At 43.0% G+C, this 20,201-nt stretch overlaps 1 protein-coding gene across 1 annotated transcript in view; it reads left to right on the forward strand.

Annotated features, from left to right (window-relative positions):
• Positions 1 to 516: 516 nt before the first annotated feature.
• The window catches only part of eps15l1a (epidermal growth factor receptor pathway substrate 15-like 1a), a 49,823-nt gene continuing 30,138 nt past the window's right edge, over positions 517 to 20,201 (forward strand). The window contains exons 1-13 of the mRNA XM_083970683.1: positions 517 to 570; positions 1,389 to 1,430; positions 2,154 to 2,243; positions 5,521 to 5,568; positions 6,682 to 6,777; positions 6,952 to 7,020; positions 7,258 to 7,383; positions 8,403 to 8,462; positions 9,420 to 9,662; positions 12,381 to 12,538; positions 13,448 to 13,604; positions 14,419 to 14,481; positions 17,431 to 17,516. Of these exons, the coding sequence (XP_083826809.1) occupies positions 544 to 570; positions 1,389 to 1,430; positions 2,154 to 2,243; positions 5,521 to 5,568; positions 6,682 to 6,777; positions 6,952 to 7,020; positions 7,258 to 7,383; positions 8,403 to 8,462; positions 9,420 to 9,662; positions 12,381 to 12,538; positions 13,448 to 13,604; positions 14,419 to 14,481; positions 17,431 to 17,516 (1,265 nt within the window). The 5' untranslated portion in view covers positions 517 to 543. The remainder of the gene's footprint in view (positions 571 to 1,388; positions 1,431 to 2,153; positions 2,244 to 5,520; positions 5,569 to 6,681; positions 6,778 to 6,951; positions 7,021 to 7,257; positions 7,384 to 8,402; positions 8,463 to 9,419; positions 9,663 to 12,380; positions 12,539 to 13,447; positions 13,605 to 14,418; positions 14,482 to 17,430; positions 17,517 to 20,201) is intronic.

Raw genomic sequence — 20,201 nt, forward strand, 5'->3', positions numbered from 1 at the left:
TGTTACGGCGTTACAACGGGAAAAAGTCACTTTTTTGATTAGGCTACTGAAAAAGTAGCGCCATTAGTAACGTTATTTTATAACGCCATGATTCCCATCAATTTACCGTAGTTCCTATTACTGGTAAACATGAAGTCATTTTCTCTCCTAATCAAGCAACAATGAGAAGTATAAACAAAGAATAGGCCTATACATAACAGCCAGGGGAATTAACTGTATGTTATTCAAAAACACATTTTTAAAAAGTACAGCAGTTTTGCATGTGTTTTTGTTATTAGAGATATATATAGATTTTTTTTAAATCCACGTCTTAAAACATTATTATTATTATTATTATTATTATTATTATTATTATTATTATTATTATTATTATTATTATTATTATTATTATTATTATTATCATCTCTCTTTTTTTGTAACCTATTTTACGTGTGGTTAGGAGGAGACCTTTAACGGAGCTCGTGCTCCCGGCCTGGTGTGACCGCGAGGGGGAGCGTTGCCGTGGAGAGGGAGGGTGGGCGCGTTCCCGCAGCAACAGGGAAGATGGCAGCTCTCGCATCTCTGACCCAGGTAAAGATGCAGCGATTTACGAGTCGAACCTCATACTCATTGCTAAGATATTTGACAGCATGACACATTATATCCCAGTGTTGATGGTGTGTTTTAACGTCGCTGTGAACCAAGCAGCAGCTCGCTGTGCAGCAGGCAGTCAGCTGGTCGCAGCAGGCCCGCTGCAGCAACATTACCGTTACATAGCGGGCTCGTTAGCCTCAGCTGGCTCCGGCTAGCCGAGGAGCTACATTATATCTACGGTATAACATTACGTCTGTTCACTGACTGTAAATTCAGAGGCAACGTGCGCCGCGTGTTCTGCGCGTGCACAGGCCAGTCCGTGCATGTGCATGTGTGTGTGTGTGTGTGTGTGACAGAGCAGCAGAAAGTGGAAAAGCTCAGTACTTGAAGCTAGCAGGCGTTAGCTAGCTTAGCCATTGATGCCAAACAGGGAGATGGGGAGGATGGGGCTGAACGCAGCTGAGGCAGCAGGGCAGCAGGGCAGGAGGGCAGGAGGGCAGAGGCCGTACAATAGACAGACTGTACACTGAGCTTTGACTCATGGTGCTGATGTGAGCTGGCTCTGGTCTTATCGGTGCAGTGGACGTGGAGGCTGATGGTGCTGCCTGTCCTCCCCGGGGGCCGCAGTCATTTAACATGGTGGTGCAGCTGGGCTCTGATGTTGTTCAGCCTATTGATCACAAGCAAACCTGGAATTAACGTCAATGAAACGTGTTGAATGAGAAGTACTAGTCCGGACTGAGCCACACGTATGAATGAACTGCAGTGCACTCACTGTCGCTCGTGGAGTTAATCACCTTATCTCTCTGCCACAGTTGTCGAGTGGGAACCCTATGTATGAGAGCTTTTACAGACAGGTAAGTGTGTGACCTAGTAACTGATACAACTCTCTGTAACTATGTAACATCGTAGATGAGATCAAATGAACCTTTATTGTTCCCAGTAGAGGATATTCAAATCTGTCACAGCAGCACAGTGGGGAAATACAATAAATAAATAAGAATATAAACGAATGCTATAATAAATAAGAAATACTACACTAATGTAAGCTGTCATGTGCATTTGCAGTGTAAAAATGAAAAATTACATTACCTAGTATTTACAGTTAGTCCCAATTACAATTCCAGATTCAGCCTAGGTCTAAAAGAATGAATCTGAAGATTTTCTTTTTTTCTTTTCGCAAGACTTTGTATTACAGCTCCGTTTACAAACGTGTCTGCTTTCATGAAGTAAACAAACCCATCAGTGTATGTCTGAATAGCCATCTGAGGAAAAATTGCAGTTTTGTGGGATGTAAACAGCTTAAACAGCCTAAGATCGGTCCGCTCCCATTATACGCTAGGTAGCGATGCAGAGACAGACAGAACTACTGCAGAACAGGAGACATTAAAAAGCAAATCTTCAGATTAATTCTGTTAGAACATTAGGAAACTAGAGCCCCAGATTGAATTTGCCGGGAATTGTCCTTTAAGTCTTGGACTATGTTAAGTAAAGAGAGATGGCATTATTATCATGAGAAATGAAAACTGGAAACACTGCACTTATATTGCCATTTATATATTGTGTGTTCTTCCTTTGAGGTGGACCCTGGGAACACAGGGAGAGTCGGACCCACAGAAGCTGCCTTGTTCTTAAAGAAGTCTGGGCTCCCTGACATCACATTGGGGAAGGTAGGTGGTGTGTTTGTGTTCTGTGGTGTCAATGTTTTTCATACAGTATGGCAGCAGCTTGTGGATCCTTATTGTTGATTGACCAGTGTACCCAGAGTCGGCCTCTGGCCTGTGGTTATGCTGATATGTGGCGTGTTTATGTACAGTATGTTAACCAAGGTAAAACACATGTTCACATAAGTCTTCCCTGATAAATAATGGTTGGGAACTTGGGACATCTGATTATTTCTGATTTAAAAAAAAAAAGTCAGAGCTGCTTCAGTATTGTTTATGAAAAACGGATGAAATGACTTAGATGACATTGTTATCTGAAAGTCGGTGCTGACAAACCTACAGAGAATTATAAAAACAGTGCCACAGAGTATTTGAACATCTTTCAGCTGATTGTTTTTGCTTGAATGCAATAACTAAAGCCACCGTACTGCACTGAGCTGGAGAGCTTGATTATGAGTCGGTGGTCAGCAGATCTCAGTGTATCTAGAGCTTGTTTAGCTGCTACTGTAACTGGCAACAAATCAGTTGTTGCAGCTTCATACTTGTTGTGTTTTGTGATGTTGTAATTTGTGAAATCAAATGTCGAGGTAATCCAGCTGCATTGGTGCAGCATGGGGGGAAAAAAGTAGTTTACCAGCCCTCTTTGTGTGCCTGTCATTTAGGGTTTAAATATTCAAGATACATTTTTTTGATTGTGTACTTTTTTGATTTCTGAAACATGGTTAAAACTGCTAAGAAAAGCCAATTGATTTTCCTAAGCGAGTTTGTCTTCATGTTTGGACTGCAGGGAGTGATGTCATCACATTCAGTCACAGAACACACACACACACACACACACACACACACACACACACACACACACACACACACACACACACACACACACACACACACACACACACACACACACACACTCACACACACACAGATGCAGTGAAGAAAGAGTGAGCTGCCAGTCGCCGTGCAGACTGCTGAAACAGATCTGTCAACAGTTTTATCATGTCAGTGTAGCACTAAGCAGCAGGTGAATGAACACTGTTAGTTTGTGTTGTGAATTAATTTGTGTACTTTAGTGGAACAAATGAAGCTGCAGGTGAAACACAGAGGAGGATGCTCTTTACAGAACAGAAAGTATGAATCCATTCATTATGAGTCAACATCAGAATGGTGGTTCTGTTTTTTACACCATGCTGGACAGGCGACGACTGTGTCTACATGTCTGTTCTGATGTTACAAGAGGAAAAGTGGTGAAAATTGGCGTGTCCATCTGGGTTTTGATTTTACATCACTGCTGATCGGAGTGATGTGAACGCCAGTTGTCCCCTTTTCAATTGCAAACCAGAGCCCAAGTGGTTCAGTGGGTCTTTTTTTAAATATATTTTTAGGGGCTTTTTTGCCTTTAATCGACAGGACAGTTCAGAGAGAGACAGGAAATGGGAGGCAGAGAGGGGGAATGACACGCAGGATAGGGCCTTGATCTGTACCTCTCTGCAGTCTACAGAGGAGGGCTGTCAATCTTCCCCCCAAATCAGGTTTGAATTTCTAACCCGTATTATGTTAAATATTCGAATAATATTCACATTTTTCAGTTTCCACCTTCGAATGTTCTCATTTTGCCTAACATTCGAATTGTATTCGAATAGCGAAGTTCGTTCTGACAGCCCTACTACAGAGAGTTCCTGATTTAATGACCTGGCTGTGTCCAGATGTGCTGTGTGACTTAGACACTTATAGACAGGTGTGTGTCTTTGTAAACTACAATTCAGGCCAATAGCATGTGGTTAAATTCTATCACTTCGGACAGTTGAAGTTTTGACTTTTATCTTTTGGCAGTGATGGGCTTCCGTAGAAAGTAAAGTAAAACCTGTCTGCTGTACGTTAAGTCAGGGCCTGTATCCACCCAGAACACTTTTTGTGCTGACGGCCCCCCCGACCTTTCTTTTAGAGCGCTCTCTCTCTCTCTCTCCCTCTCTCCCTTGCTGCTGTTGCTAGGTTACAAAACAAGTCCGCTGACACTTCCTGTGTTCCTTCCTTGTGAATATAAACACTGCAACGTTGGTCTACATTGAGTTTGCATACGATGGAGCGTAAGATCATAGATTACATTATGGGGTTGTCAGCGACAGCCAGGATAACGTTCTCCATCACCGCCGCCATGTCTCCGCTTGTGGTGTTGGTAACACATGTCCCGCCCCTTCCTGGATTTTGACTGGTCAGTGTGAGAAAAGGGACATTGACGAGCGCTGCGCTGTTTTAAAAGTTGAACAGATTTCTACCTAAAAAAAATGCACCACCAAGAAAGTTTCAGTTTTAATTTGAACAGTCTTACCACAGTAAAATGTAAAAAAAAACTTCCAGTGTACACTTAGCCTGGCTAACACCAGACCTCATCTCAATGTAGATTGATTGATTGATCAAATGCGTCTGTAGGTAGCTTATAGCCAATCGTATCAATAATACCCGATGATGTATGTAAAAACGTTCTCACTACTCGATATACTGCCCGAGCGGGGGAAACTCTCTATATCTTTAATATCGTTGCCTTTGCGATATTAATATCATGCATGTTTCTATCTAGATATAGATACGATCATTCAGCCCTAGTCCAATCACATAATACCAGGTATGAATCCTCACAATGTACAGTGACTGTACAATACAATGTCTCCAATGTATCCATGACACTAATAACAGTTTTCAGTTATGACGGTACCAAGTGTTTGTTGCACGTGTTGATATTGCAGCGACTCTTCTTTTATATTGTCCACAAAAGGACGTGAACAGCCATGTACAGCACCATGAGGAGAGAGTCTGAAAATACACACTGATAATCACATTTGTATGATTCACCACTTCCAGTCTCTGTGTGTAATACATAATCACAAACTAGATTATTCCAATACACCAGCCTTCAAATCGAGTTTGTCCTGATGCCAAGTGTCTGTGTGAGTTGTAAGCATCCATGCTAGCAGGCCAGTCTGCTTCACTGGAACAGCACAGCCAATACAATCCAATAAATAACATAAGATGAGGTTTAATAATCAAATTAAACAGGTTTCACAGTTTTACTATGATTTTGCTCTGGTGGATAAATGCATCCAATTAGATCTGAAAAATGTAAGAAACTATCAAAGAGTTACAGATGAGACGACAAAACCATTTTTAGGTTTTACAAGAAACTGATTTATGAGCACCAAAACATAATCAAACAAGTTTCAAATCCAAATTGTAGTTTTCATCTTCCAGTGTTTCTAAAGTTGTTTGTGTGTTTCTTGTTTATTAGATCTGGGATTTGGCTGACCCTGATGGCAAAGGTTACCTGGACAAACAGGTGAGCAGCAGAGTTCTGTTGCATTACACTATGTGCTTCCAAATGAGTTTAATTGATATCTTTCTGTTTCTGTGTACCTTATTATCTATATAACTTATTTATTCATTTTATAGTATGGGATGTTACTGCTGAATCTCTTGCCTGTATACATTTAAATTATTGTTTTATCTCTTGAAAATTGAATTAACATATTCAATAAGCTAATGCTAGGCTGCCAGTATGTCCAGCTCATACAGACGTTGTTTTTTTCCCCATATGAATATTAAAGGATAATTACAGGTTTTTTTTTACAATCTGCTAGCATAAAATACGATCATTTACTCACCCAGATAACTCTGGTGTCATTACAAGTCGTTCCGGCGAAATTAGCTCCAGCCGAGAGCCGCGTATATCTGTATAATGCGAGTACACGGGGCAGCGGAATGCAGCCTCTAAATAACACATTATCTGCCACGAAACTCGTTCATTTCACCAATATTTTCTTTTGATATGCTAGTGCTATTCCCCTCTGAGTCCGGGGTTAGCTGTTATCAACATCCGGGGTCTGTAGGTTGACCTACTGACCTCTGACCTGGATGATGTCATCTCTGACCGCTGCCCGGCTCATTCTGATAATCATCATACCGCTTCGGCATTCGGGTCCATTTTTAGCGCAACTAGCCGGAGCTTTAGTGAGTCCAGGTTGTGGAGAGGAAGCCTGTGGAAGCTGAACTTCATCCAGCTGCTCATTTTGTTCTGACAAGTCAGAAACACCGGATGTTGATAACAGCTAACCCTGGACTCAGAGGGGAATAGCACTAGCGTATCATAACAAAATATTGGTGAATTGAAAGAGTTTCACCGCAGATAATGTGTCATTTAGAGGCTGCATTCTGCTGCCCTGCAGACTCGCATTATATGGATATACAGTACGCAGCTCTCGGCTGGAGCTAATTTCGTCGGAACGACTTGTAATGACACCAAAGTTATCTGGGTGAGTAAATGATCAATACTTTATGCTAGAAATATGGTCCAGATTGTAAAAACGGTAATTATCCTTTAAGGATGTAGATACATGTACTGTTTTCCCAGTGTGAGTTCTCTCTGGTCCTCACCGTGTTCTGTCTCTCTCAGGGGTTCTATGTCGCCCTGCGGCTGGTGGCCTGTGCTCAGAGTGGACAGGAAGTCAGTTCTTCCAGCCTCAACCTCACAGTCCCTCCCCCCAAGTTTGTGAGTGTGACCTTCTCTGTATACAAAACTGAACCAAAGCAAACTAACCTTTCAAAGACATGTCTTTGAAAGAATGTTGACAATACTGTCACAGTCAAGTTTCTGTTGCCATGATGTTCAGCCTTGTGTGCGCTCAGTGTGAGAGAGGAAGACGTTTGTTTTGTCTGATTGCAGAAGGACACCAGTAGTCCGTCTCTGAGCAGCACAGCCTCCGCCCCCCTCGAGTTGCACTGGGCCGTCAGGGTACACACACACACACACACGCACGCACACACACACACACACACGGAAACACACACTCATTGGAATAACAAGAATTCAATAGATGACACCAGACTTGGCTGTAATATTGAACTTCTTACATTCATCCACCATCACCATGAGCCCTTTATTTCATACTAACAAATGCAAATCAGGATTTTTAGATAACTGTGTGTATGTGTGTTTGTGTGTGTGTGTGTGTGTGTACATGCTTTGTAGCCTGAGGAGAAGGGTAAGTTTGATGGGATCTTTGAAAGTCTGGCTCCAGTCAACGGGCTGCTGTCAGGAGACAAGGTCAAGCCAGTCCTGATCAACTCCAAGCTACCTCTGGATGTCCTTGGGAAGGTATTGATACGCACACATCAGGCCTTTCTAGCTCTGTGAATAGATTCATATTGTTTATAAGTTACCATGACAATGTCAGAGTGGCTGCTAGAACCACTGTTCACCGATCATGGTATTGAGTGATGAACTGTCAGAGGACCAGGAGCCTGTAGTGCCTTTTTACAACTGGATTATAGTACATATCGTTTTTAATGCATTAAAGGAGACATATCATGCCCCCTTTCCACAGATTAAAATAGTTCCCAGGTGTCTAAAAGACATGTCTGTGACATGCTTTGGTCAAAATACCCCAAGGATCAAACATCACAGCTCTTTTCATCCTCTCTAAACAGCCCTGTTGTTCAGAACGGCTGGTTTCAGTGCCTGTCCCTTTAAATGCAAATGAGGGGTTATGCAAATTTAAATGCTAGTTACATCACTGGAAGACAACTGAGGGAACAGCTCATAAAACCACATGGATTTGAACCTAGGGAGCCCTTGTTTTTTTTGTCAATTCTCACATTTTGGGGGCCAGAAGGCAAGACAACACCTAAATACATGTTAAAGAGACTTCAAAAAGTGATATTTCCATAATATGTCCCCTTTAATGTATTTTTGAGTGATGATGCAGTTTAACATATTTTCAACACAACTGACTACAAACAGTTGAAGAAAGACAACCAGCTATAGACACAGTTATGTAAACAGGGGTACAGATATGCTTTGATTTTAGCAGCACAACTTATTTCAGTTGGTCACGTGATCCAGAGTGGACGGCCCGTTAAGTCCTTTAGAACTACAGTGTAGTATGTCATTTTACACCTTCCATTCATCTTATTTTTGTGCCTTTGAGTTGATCAGAGGAGAGGCCACGAGGCTACGCTGTTGATACATTTACAAATTCAACTGAGAAAGCAAAGATGAATAAAGCTCTCAAAACTTAAATAGAGTTTAATGTAATTAGAATATGTCATCTTATGTCATAGTTACTCCTTGAACTAAACATCTGCATGCTTCTCTCACTCATTTCCTGTTGTTAGGTTTGGGACCTGAGTGACATAGATAAAGATGGCCATCTGGACAAAGATGAGTTTGCAGTGGTGAGTGTGATCTTCTTCATTGTTGGTCTGTGTGGTTTTGATTCTCTATAGCCTGAACTCTGGATAACAGACATATGCAGTGGCCGCTTTATTAAGATAAGATAAGATTATATACTCCTTTATTCGTCCCACAATGGGGAAATGTACAAAGTTGCAGCATCGGACAACAGCAAAGAAATGTATAGCAGTATTTGTAAAAGAGTATGATTAATGAATATTAAGAATAAGAAAAAGGTAATTAGGTATGGTGTAGGACTGTCCCATCAGAACAGACTGAATTCTTCAGCACATGTATTCAGTGAGTTGATGAAAACTGATTCGGGTCTATGCTAACAATTAAGGAGGTCTTGAAGGAAATGTCCACTGGTTGTCCAGTAAGAACTGGTGTGAGTCTATGAATCCACTTAATAACACACACTCAGGTTAAAATGCCACTCATTTATTACAGGTGGAATAAGATAGTCCTTGAGAAGAAACATAGGATATGTACAGCGCTCATATGAAGTAATAATAAACAGAAAAATAAAAGGGAAGCTTGTCATGAAATCTATTGATGGTGATGGACATTTCAAAAATACAAAACCAATCCAACAAAAAATTCCACTTCTCTCGATTACAAAGTATTTGATTCTTCTTCTTCTTCAACTGTTCAGACTCATAATCCTATTACACCTGTTGCAAAACACTGATATGCTGCAAATTCAGGAAACAAATAGTTTAAAGTCCCCGTGTTAATCCTGCAGCTGAGAGAAGCTGTGTGTGCTGTGTAGTGTAGTCCCACCTCTGACCACCTACAAACAACAACACATAGCTGTGAATATTATAATGGAACCAGGATGAGTGAGATCAGATTACAACTGTGTCCAGATCGATATATACTGTACGTCACTGGTTCTGTTCACTCATAGTGTCGTTGTGCATCTTCAGTGTATTCATAGTATCCTGTGCTCCTCCCAGGCCATGCACCTGGTGTACCGGGCCCTGGAGAAGGAGCCTGTCCCTGCACTGCTGCCCTCCTCCCTCATCCCTCCATCCAAGAGGAAGAAGAGTCTGGGCTCGGTGTCGGGCTCTGTCCCCGTGCTGCCGGCAAGCCCCCCGCCTCCGAAGGACTCCCTACGGTCCACGCCCTCCCACGGCAGCATGAACTCACTCAACAGCACCGGCAGCCTGTCGCCCAAACACACGCTCAAGTCTGGACAGGTAAGGCCACCGTCACTTACACACAAACACCGCAGACAGCGTAGTCAGATGAAATGATCATAACAGAATTATTGAGGCTCTAGTGGAAGTTCAGATGCACTAAAACAAATGAACGATACACAGATCAGGCCTTTTTGCTGCCCACATCCTTCAGAATGAGATGTCGATGGTCCTGATCTCACTTCTGTTACAGCAGCTGGTCTAGTGGTTGGCCACTGGCTGGAAGAGTTAAGCCCATTCTGAAGGCTAAACAGTAGGCCTGCACAATATTGGGAAAAAAAAGACATTGCGATATTCTTTTTCTACAATATACTGTATATTGCGATATTAAAAATACAAGAATTTTCACCAGATGACTTGAAAAGCTCCTTTTAGATGGTTGACTCACCATGACACCAGTGTATTCTGCCATGTCATACCCTAAAATAAGCGGGGTCATCTGCGACTGAAGAAGGTTGCTTTGCATTCATCAGAGAGAGCTCTGTGATGTCATATTTTTTCTTTTGGGGATTGAATCTTCCTTTCCTGTTTCTCCCTCTTGCTTATCACTCACTTTCAGAGTGTGTGACTGACAGTATGTGCATGGGGTGGGGGTGGGGGGGGGGCTGACTGTGAGCAGACCGCTCAGAGATAGAGAGATGAATGGAGTTAGAGTTCTCAATGGGCCGGGTTGGCATGACCAATCAGACCGGACATGCTGGATTGTCCGAAAATATATATTTATGACTGGGGTCAGGTTGGGCCTCAGGCTTCCTTTTATTGGGGGGTGGGGTGGGGCTGGATTCGGGTCGAGAATTAGTCGGGTTGCATCAGGTCCAGGCTTCAACACCCATCAGTCGGGACGGGTTTTAATTTTCTTGCCTGTTGAGAACTCTACAGTGGAGCAAGGAGCTGGTTCAGAGACACTTTTCTGAAGCAGAACAAAAGTTAATTTGCTCCAAAAAACAGAGAAAACATTGCAGGTCCTGACTGTTGCACATGCGCACATCACAATGTCGATGCTCAAACGATATATATCGTACAGCTACCTACTAAACAAGCCAATAGTCACTCTCTATCTCTTTCTAGCTCTCACAGATGGTGTGCGTTATCAGACTCACACACTTTGTACAAATTGCACATGGCAGACATATGCTGTTTAGCTTTGGTGGTGGGAGGCAGGACTACACAGTAGGGGTGTGACTGTGTACACGTGTAAACGTTTACACGGAATGAAACTGTAAACGTTTAGTAAAAAATCCCTAAACGATACACGCAATTATTATTATTATTATTTTTTTTTTTTACATAGCTACATTTTGGGGGGGCTGGGTGAAAAATAGTCCCTCACACTGTCTTAATTTAGAGAAAACTATGATTGAATAAAAATGATGCTGTGACGCGCTTCCCTCCTCCAGACAAAATGTGCGTGAGTGAGTTTTTTTTTCCTTTCTTTTTTTTTTTTTTGCGAGCGAGTGTGATGGCGCCGCCACCGAGTAAACACCCATCCGAAATAAACGCCGGGTCAAACATTGCTTTTCTGGTTGCCAAAAAATATTCTATGCAAATATAGCCTCCCTAAACACAAACAAATAACCTTAAAAGAATTGAAAGGGGTGTCTCGAGACATTGAAGACGGCCGAGGACTGTCCACTCCTCTCATCCGCACTTCAGCACCTGTCCTGGGCTGCACAGTGTCGGCTCGGCTCGCTCCTCGTTTTAAATGACTTACTCCTTTTAAAAGTAGCGTAAACAATTTACTGTTCTGATCACTCATATGTGTGTATGGTTAGGCAGTACGGTGCATTATTATTAGTTATACTTCAAAAATAAAGGACGGTGGAGCGAGCCAAGCTGTAGCCCAGGACAGGTGCTGAAGTGTGGGAGAGGAGGGAGAGACTGGGCTCCGCGGGGCTCTGGCAACTTGCAGCGGATCAGGAAGGGTGGAGGTCAGCGAGACCGGGGGGGGGGGGGGGGGGGGGGGGGGGGGGGGGGGGTACGGTGGTCGACTCTGACGCTCACCGGGCGGATCTCTCCAGTTACGGTGCGGTGCGTGTCGGGGGGGAGGGGGGCGGGACGAATCCGCCGTCCGGTCTCCTCCGCTCCGGTGTAACACCGGCACGGTGGCTGCAGTGTCACCGGCTGCGCATATCAGACTAAACAAAAATAAGGCTATAGCAACCTATAGCGGTCCTGAAGCGTGTACACGTGTACACGAAAAAAAATGCACAGTGTACACGTGTACATATTTTCGTACACGTTCACATCCCTACTACACAGTGCTTCTCTCTGCCTGACTGACAACTGATGATCAGTTGGATCTTTCTAACTAACATACACACACACAGGCAGAGGCTCCTCAGTGGTTCACCTGTTGGAGTGCGTACCATTAAGGCTTGGTCCTAACTGCAGAGACCAGGGATCCAGTCCAACCTGCTGCACTTTGCTGCATGTCCTCCCCTCTCTCTCTTTCTCCCCACGTTCATGTTTGGCTCAAACTCTCACTATAGTATAAAGACCCCATAAAACACACAGGCACTATAGATTGATGCCTTGACTGAGCTGGTAAGACCTTTTGATAGAATTGTATCTTATAACTGTGTAGCAGATGTCCCTAAAATGCCTCATGTGGAGACTTTTTAGGTCCATGTTGACAAGTAGCTGCACACACAGAAGCCTGTAGTGTGAAAATGTAACACGACAAGTTGTGAGTGTAACATGTGCTTCTCTCTGCCGCAGCACGTGTTGAACTGGGTGGTCCCCGTGTCAGACCGCGGTCGCTATGACGACATCTTCCTGAAGACGGACGCCGACCTGGACGGCTTTGTCAGTGGACTGGAAGTGAAGGATATCTTCATGCAGTCCGGCCTTTCTCAGAACCTCCTCGCCCATATATGGTAGAGATCAGCTCAGCTTCCACTCGTTAACATCTTCTTATGGGTTTGGTGTGTCTGCAGTAATTGGTCATAAATAATTAACTGATGCTTCAAAGATGAATTATGAATTAGTTGTGAGAGCAAATGCTTTGCTGGTAATAATGTTGTAAACATTAATAATTCAATGATTTTTTTCCCCCATATAAGAGTTCATATGGTCTAATTAGTCAAATGGATTTTCTAAACGTTACAACCCAGAGGTAGTTCCTTTGATAAGTGAACTCTGATCCATGTAACTGAAACAAATCATTTATTAGTACTAATAAAGTAATTATTTATCAAAGTGCCTTATTAGTCTGTGGTACCATTAGATCTGTTAGTGGTCAGAAAATGCTTTACCAATAATGTTTTAAAAATGGATCATCCATGCTAAGTAGTTGACATTCAAACTGGTCAGGGATCAAATTTAGTGTTTTGGAGTTGTTGGATTGTGTATTTGATGAGTTTGATGAGGAAAACCAAGAAATCCCATTAGCCTCTGTAGCGTAGCTCTGAGCAATTCACAGCTCTACTCCGCCGTTCTAAAAGCAGCTTGCACTGACAATTAAAGGTAACAAACCTACTGCTATGACTATAGCGATTATGGAAATGGGCCAATTTGCCAAAATGTTGACCTATCCCTTTAAGGGAATTACAACTGTTAATGTCAAAATATAAAAAAAGTGGATGTCTAATATTATCATTTCAATTTTGACTTCCCAATTTGTGGTGAAAAATGTTTTGTCCTGCATTTAATTTGGACCTTAAATGTCAATGTTTTAGATCATTTTGACAGACTAGATGAAACATTTGACTTTGTGTTAATTATTTGTTCACACTGTGGTCCGTCTGCTCAGTGACTGTGTGTTGACTGCCTGCTCTTCCCTGCAGGGCTCTGGCAGACACCAGGCAGATAGGCAAGCTGACCAGGGAGCAGTTTGCCCTCGCCATGCATATGATCCAGCAGAAAGTCAGCAAGGGCATCGACCCTCCACAGGCCCTGACGACTGACATGATCCCCCCTTCTGAGAGAAGCACTCCTGTACCAGTAGGTCCCACACACAAACACTGCATGTTGACTGGAGCTCTGTGAGCTGTTTGGACATTTGCATGTCTCATGTTGTGAGTGCGGCTTATCTTGGAGTCGGTGGTTGAGTCTTGGCCGGGACACCGAGCCCCAAACGCTCCAGTAGACAGGACAGCATGTGGTATGAATATGTATGGGTGGCGAATGGGGGGGTTTACTTTTACAGCCCATATCACATAGTGAGACATGTAATATTTGTAAATACATTCTGTCCTCTGTGGATAATTGATTATAGTAAAAAAAAAATAGAATCACTTTCAATTTGACCAAGAGGAATATCAGCCATATTTAACATAAGGGGCCTCCAACGCTAAAAGCAGTTCCAGGTTACATTCCTGTTTATCCAGTCATTTGATACATGAACCGAATATTAGTCACATTTGGGTGAAGTCTTGAGTAACAACTGTTTTCTGAGCCTCATTCACAAACCGTTCTTGGTCCTACTTACAAAGTTTGTACGAAGATTGTGGCATTCAGGAATGTTTTCTTATCCAGGATTTGTTTTTAGCTAAGAGCAAAATCTATGAACTGAAAGTTTTTTTCAAAATATTTGTTATTTAAGTGTGCACAAGTGATTTAGTGTTAAGAGAAATGCATTAACTGCTTTAGGAACTGCTTTAAGAGTGGTAAGAATGATGTTTCTGGTGTGAGAGCTGACTGAACGATGACCATTTCACCATGTCACCACACCATGTGCCTCTGTTGATGTGGGAAGTTGCAACTCTGGCTGTTTTTTTCCCATCATACTAACTGAGTCATTTCTCTGTGGCTGCAGAGTATGTCAGGATACATGACCCCAGTGGGATCAGAGATGGCTGCTCTGTCTGAGATGAGACGGGTGAGTCCATTCTTTCTCTAATTCCTCGTTTTTCTCCTGTTTGAATGTCGGTGCTTCTTCTAGGTGTGAGATGTCTGTCCACATCTCGTTTCTTAAGCTGTATCAAATTCACCATGTACCAAAGCTCCTCACAGTGGCAAGATCAAATAAGTGAACCCTAAAATGTGCTCTGAGCTTCATCTAAAGTCAAATTATTTACCAACCCTGTCTCAGCTCTTTGTTGCACCTGAAGACCTTGGTCATTTTAACCACATCTTTTAACTGGATCAATGATTATAGTTATTTGGTGGTTGCAGATTTGAACTTGTTGAAGGTCATCTCATCTGTAGGCTTTAGATCACTCATTTAAAGGGATAGTTCAACATTTTGGCAAATTGTCCCATTGCCATAATCCCTAATACTGTACGTTCACACCAAAAGCGACTTGCGACCAGCTGCCATTCATTTTCAGTGTACGCTGGCGACTGGAGTGACCGGCGGCGTGAGTGATGTGACTTGAGCGACGAAAGTTGAGAGAGGTTCAACTTTCTGCAAATGAGCAGTGGCGCGGTGACAGCCAATTGCGGACTGGGATTCTCACAGCGGGAGAAATTGAGAGAGCCTGAATGGACAGATCTGCAACGCAGCTTGAAAGTCCCGCCCCTTTGGTCACTTGGTGGAAGGGCCTGCTAGAGCTGGCAAGCGGTGCGATATGGGCGACCACAGGCGTTTTTATCGCTTTTGGTGTGAACGCACAGTTAACAGTAGGTTCGTTACCTTTAATTGTTGGTGCAAGCTATTTTTGGAATGGCGGAGCAGAGCGGCAAGCTGCTCAGAGCTATGCTACGGAGGCTAATGGGATTTTTTGGTTTCCCTCATCAAACTCATCAAATACACAATCCAACAACTCCAAAATGCTCTCGTGGACAAGACAGAGTTGTTTTCGAGGCAAATGCAGAAACTGCAACGTCCATCAGCGGTTTTGCATAAATTTACCTCGAAAACAACTCCATCTCTTAACGTTCCGTTATTATCACTTGTCCAGGGATTATGGCAATGGGCCAATTTGCCAAAATGTTGAACTATCTCTTCAATCGATCATAGAATTAGATAATGTAGAGTTCATCTTCATCTGATTTCCGCTCTGATGTCTGTGTCTAATGTCTGTGTGAGGACTGTTAAGTGAATAACGGACAATTAGGGATGGATGGGATATTAAATATGTGTGTACTGGTGGTGCGGAAGAAGATGAGGTCACACTTAATGTCCGGTCAGTGCTGAGAAGCTGCTTTCCAAATGTTTTCCTGCCACTGTCTTTGGTGGAGAAAAAACCTCACTAGGGCTTAATATTATATTAAGAAATACGGTGTTTCAACAAAAGTGTATTTGGGAGTGTGCCCCCCCAAGAGGACCTCCAACCAATTGTAACAAAAAATGAATATTTTCATGGAAAGGACCTATAACATACGCCTAATGTGTTGCTATTGTTTCATTACATTCATTACAATGCATTTCTCCTCTCCTCTGCGACGGGCGGCGCTCCCCCTTGCTCCTCTCACACACACACACACACACACTCAGTCAGTCCTCCTCCCAGTTCAGCCCTGTCCACTGCACTTCCTGATTTCCTGCCCGTTAACAGTTAACATGTTGGTCTGAGTGGCCGCGGTCCGAGTGGACCTGTTGGTCCAGCTCGTCCCAAACAGTTGGAGTCCTCCACCTGAAGCACCGAGGGCGAAGCTGCAGACGGATGGACCAAACAGTGCTGCTCTCCCTCTGCCATCTTCAGTGGCGCTGATTTTTAAATTCCAGCGTTCACCACCTTGGATCAATAATTGATCACATGATTGCGGAGCAGGCTTCGGGGGTGGAATCGTGAACGTCTTTCAGAATAAAATCCAAGTTTAGGGAAGTGACAAAATGTCGTTTTTCCTCCATTATATAGATTATATACGTTTCTAGAAGTTCGAAATCACGATTACAACTGTTGAGAACTCAAAGCGGAGCATGGAGCTGGTTCAGAGGTGTTTTTCTTAAGCAAAATGCACATTGCGATGACGATGCTCAAACAATATATTGTGCAGCCCTAAACCTCACACTGTGACACCAAAGTGGCTTATTAGAGGAGAGGTGAAGCAATGAAACCATTCTCACTGAGTCTGTTGCACTTGGGTGTTCTTCGTGTGCTGCTGATGTTTCTACCTCTCCCCTCTCCCTCCTCTCTCAGGCTATAATGTTCAAGCTGTGGGTAGGTAACATGGACCGACGCTGTACCCACCTAAATGCTTTCAGTGGCCGGTTGTTCAGGCTGATTACTGGAAAGCATTTTGCACAATGTTTCTCTCTACTCCAGTGCAGTGACAAGTTTCACCCCATCAACTCTCTGCTGATCAAGGGAAGATTCGAGATTCTATGTATTTCTAGTCATCCTTCAAAGATGAGAGTAAAGCAGGTGCAGTCCGTGCTAGCCACTGTTGTAAAAGAAAACCGTCAATCAAATCAAGAGCTTCCTGTGCAGTTCCAGTGACAATACTCCTTTTTTTTTTTTAGCTTTTATGGGCTGTGTCCTCCGTTCTTTTCTATTAGTGTAAATAATCCTGGAGATTTGCTGGAGCACCCTTCAGAAAAGTGTTGTTAAAGTCCAAAGTTCATCATAAAATAGTAAATCCTGAATCTTCCTCCCCATGGCAGAGGTGGTGACACTCCCCCCACATGTTGGTGATTGGCCCAGCCCCCACCTCTTGACTCCACCTCTGTGGTGCTCCTCTTATTGATGCTGCTTTCTCTCCTGTCCTCTCTTTACCTTGCTCTCCTTCCTGTGGCCTGGTCTGCCATGGCTCAGTTGGTGCCATTTCATCAACCCCCCCCCCCCCCCCCCCCCCCCATCCCATTTTCCAACAAATCTGATTTACTTTGCCAACCTCTTGTCTTCTGGTCTCTCTCCCCTCCTCCTCTCCTCTCTCTCTACAGGACAGCTCTAGTTCAGTGGGGTCGGGGGAGTTCACCGGCATCAAGGAGCTGGACGACATCAGTCAGGAAATAACCCAGTTGCAGAGGTAACAAATGACATGACGTGGCATCAGTGGGAGTGTGAGCACTTTTACAGTAACAGCACTTAAAGGACTATTCCTGGCAAATCAATCTGGGGCTATGGTTTCCTAATATTTTAGGTCTAAACAAAAAAAAAAGTTTTAATGTCTCCTGTTACGCAGTAGTTCTGTCTGTCCCTGCATCGCCATGGCAGCGAAGAATGGGAGCCGACCGATCTTACGTTGTTTAGGCTGTTTACATCCCACAAAACTGCAATTATTTCCACAGACAGCATCAGATGGCTTCAAGCACACACCCAGGGGTTTGTTTACTTCAAGAAAGCCCACATGTTTGTAAACGGAGCAAAGTCTCCTGAAGTCTCACGCAAACTCGCAAAGTCTCGTGTGAGAGTGAAGTTGACGGCTAACTAAAGCTGAAACGATTACTCAAGTAATTTGATCAATTTTTCCTGAATCGAGGCCTTGTTTAATTAATTACACTTGCAATATACGTTTTATGACTGACACACAGCGTCGTCAGAGTTCTGTGGAGCGATCTGGGAAAAGAAAATACAGAGAGAGGGAGCAGATTAAAGGTGTGGGACCACTGACTCCAGGCTGCGTTCACTGTAGCTCCAGTTTCATACTGTAACAGCGCGTCCTGATGCAGCAGTGAAACTGAAAGCGTCCAGTCAAGTCCACTGAGCAGTTCCTACACAATGTAAGGCAACGTAACGTAGCATAAACATGTTAATTTAATGTGTTTGCTAATGGAGATGAACGCTGGTGAGAATGCACAGTGAGTCGATATTGACGGCTGGTTATGATGACATTAGCTCAAGGAAACAAGATAAAACGCTGCTGCGTTCATTTAATTCGTCTTTTGTTGGAATGATTTGGTCTATAACACACAAGAACATACACTCCTCTTTTCATACAGGCACCCTCTCTCTCTCTCACCATTGATGGCACCAAAATACTGTAGATATCAAAATATCAGGTGGTAAATAGGAGTAGAGATAGGAGTTTAAAATGCACAAATATTACACAGATATTATATTTAGTAAGCATATTAATTCAGTACATCACAATTATTGATTGTTCATTTGCAAACACGTCCTTTTAATATAGCAATTTAAAGCCCTCGGTGTATGTTTGAATAACCATCTGACGCTGTCTGTGAAGAAAAGTTGCAGTTATGTGGGATGTAAACGGCCTAAACAGAGTAAGATCGGTCTGCTCCCATTATACACTGCTGTGGCGATGCGGGGACAGACAGAACTACTGCAGAACAGGAGACATTAAAAAGAAAATTTTCAGATTCATTCTTTTAGACCGAAAATATTAGGGAACCAGAGCCCCAGGTTGAATTTGCCTGGAATTGTCCTTTAAAAGCTGCATTGCAAATGAATGCTAAGATGCAACCTGGAGTTTAACTCTTGTTTCACTGTTAGTTACTTTTCATTCTGAGATGAATGTACCTGCTGATGTGTCAAAACTCTTCATATGTCACATCTAACATTAGCTCCATCACAAATCCTTTGTCATCACCTGCATCCAGGCTTTTCTCACTCTCTTCTCTGATAGGACACACAAACCACATCATGTCCCCAATCATATGATCCTGATTTATTGTTATTCTCTCTTTGTAGCTGTGTCAGAAGAACCAAAACAGACAGAAACATGAACAACTAAGATTAGATCAACAAAAATGCACCTGCATTTTTTAAACACGATAACAGGATGAAAAAGTCTAGTATAGAACTATCACAGCACCGTTTTCACTCCTGAACAATCATGACCAGCATTAAAGGTTGACAACAGCCGCCTCTCCTAAGGAACGCTTTCATGCAAGACTTCACGTCTTCCTTCAGGATAGGCTAATAGTGCACACTCATTTCTGTTTTTTTTTTTTTTTTAGATTTTAAATTCTCAAACTCTCTCAAATGATCATTTGCCCTTGCTAACCTTATTCTTAATGAAGTCACACTTAGTTAGCAAAATTACAAGGCTTTGAATATTTGTTCCTTGAAAATCACAACACTCATAATTCTCAAATTGCTTTGACACCACCCATCATCTTATTTTCTGTTAATGTTTTTTATTGAGGTTTTAAGCACAGTGGCTTAAAGCTGCAGTTGGTTAGTTGAAATTTCAAAATGATGCAGCGTTCAGGTCCCTCCCCAAACCTCTGCGCAGGCACACAAGCTAGGGAGCAGGCGGGGCCGGGGACTCCAAAACCATCTCACATCTCTCTAAGCATGGGCGACGTTAGCCAACTGTAACAACAACATTCTTCTTCTTACTGGTTTTCACTGTGTAGGCAGTCGACGGTGGCATCAGAAATTTTGTATTTTTCATTCTTTCATGTACTACTATCAGAATATAGTGACAGTTCCAGCAAATATGACTGAATAATTGTTGCCAACTGTAGCTTTAACTGTTTTGACATCTTGATCTAAATGCTTTAATAGTTGCCTTAGTCCTTAGTCGTTATGTAGAAATCAAACCTGCAAAGCTTCTGGGCTTGAATGGGTCATGTATGAGTACAATCCACAGGAAACCCTCACACCTGTCCCAGTGTGTCAGTAGTTCACCTGCGCATTGTAAGGGCAGTGAGCCAGACTGTCGGTGCTTGTTACACTGATGGATCAGTGCATGGCTTTACAAAGAGATGCTGACATGTAGTGAGAGTGAACAGTGGCAGAGGCT

Source organism: Trachurus trachurus (genome assembly GCF_905171665.1).
Source record: "Trachurus trachurus genome assembly, chromosome: 4".
Taxonomy (NCBI): Eukaryota; Metazoa; Chordata; class Actinopteri; order Carangiformes; family Carangidae; genus Trachurus; species Trachurus trachurus.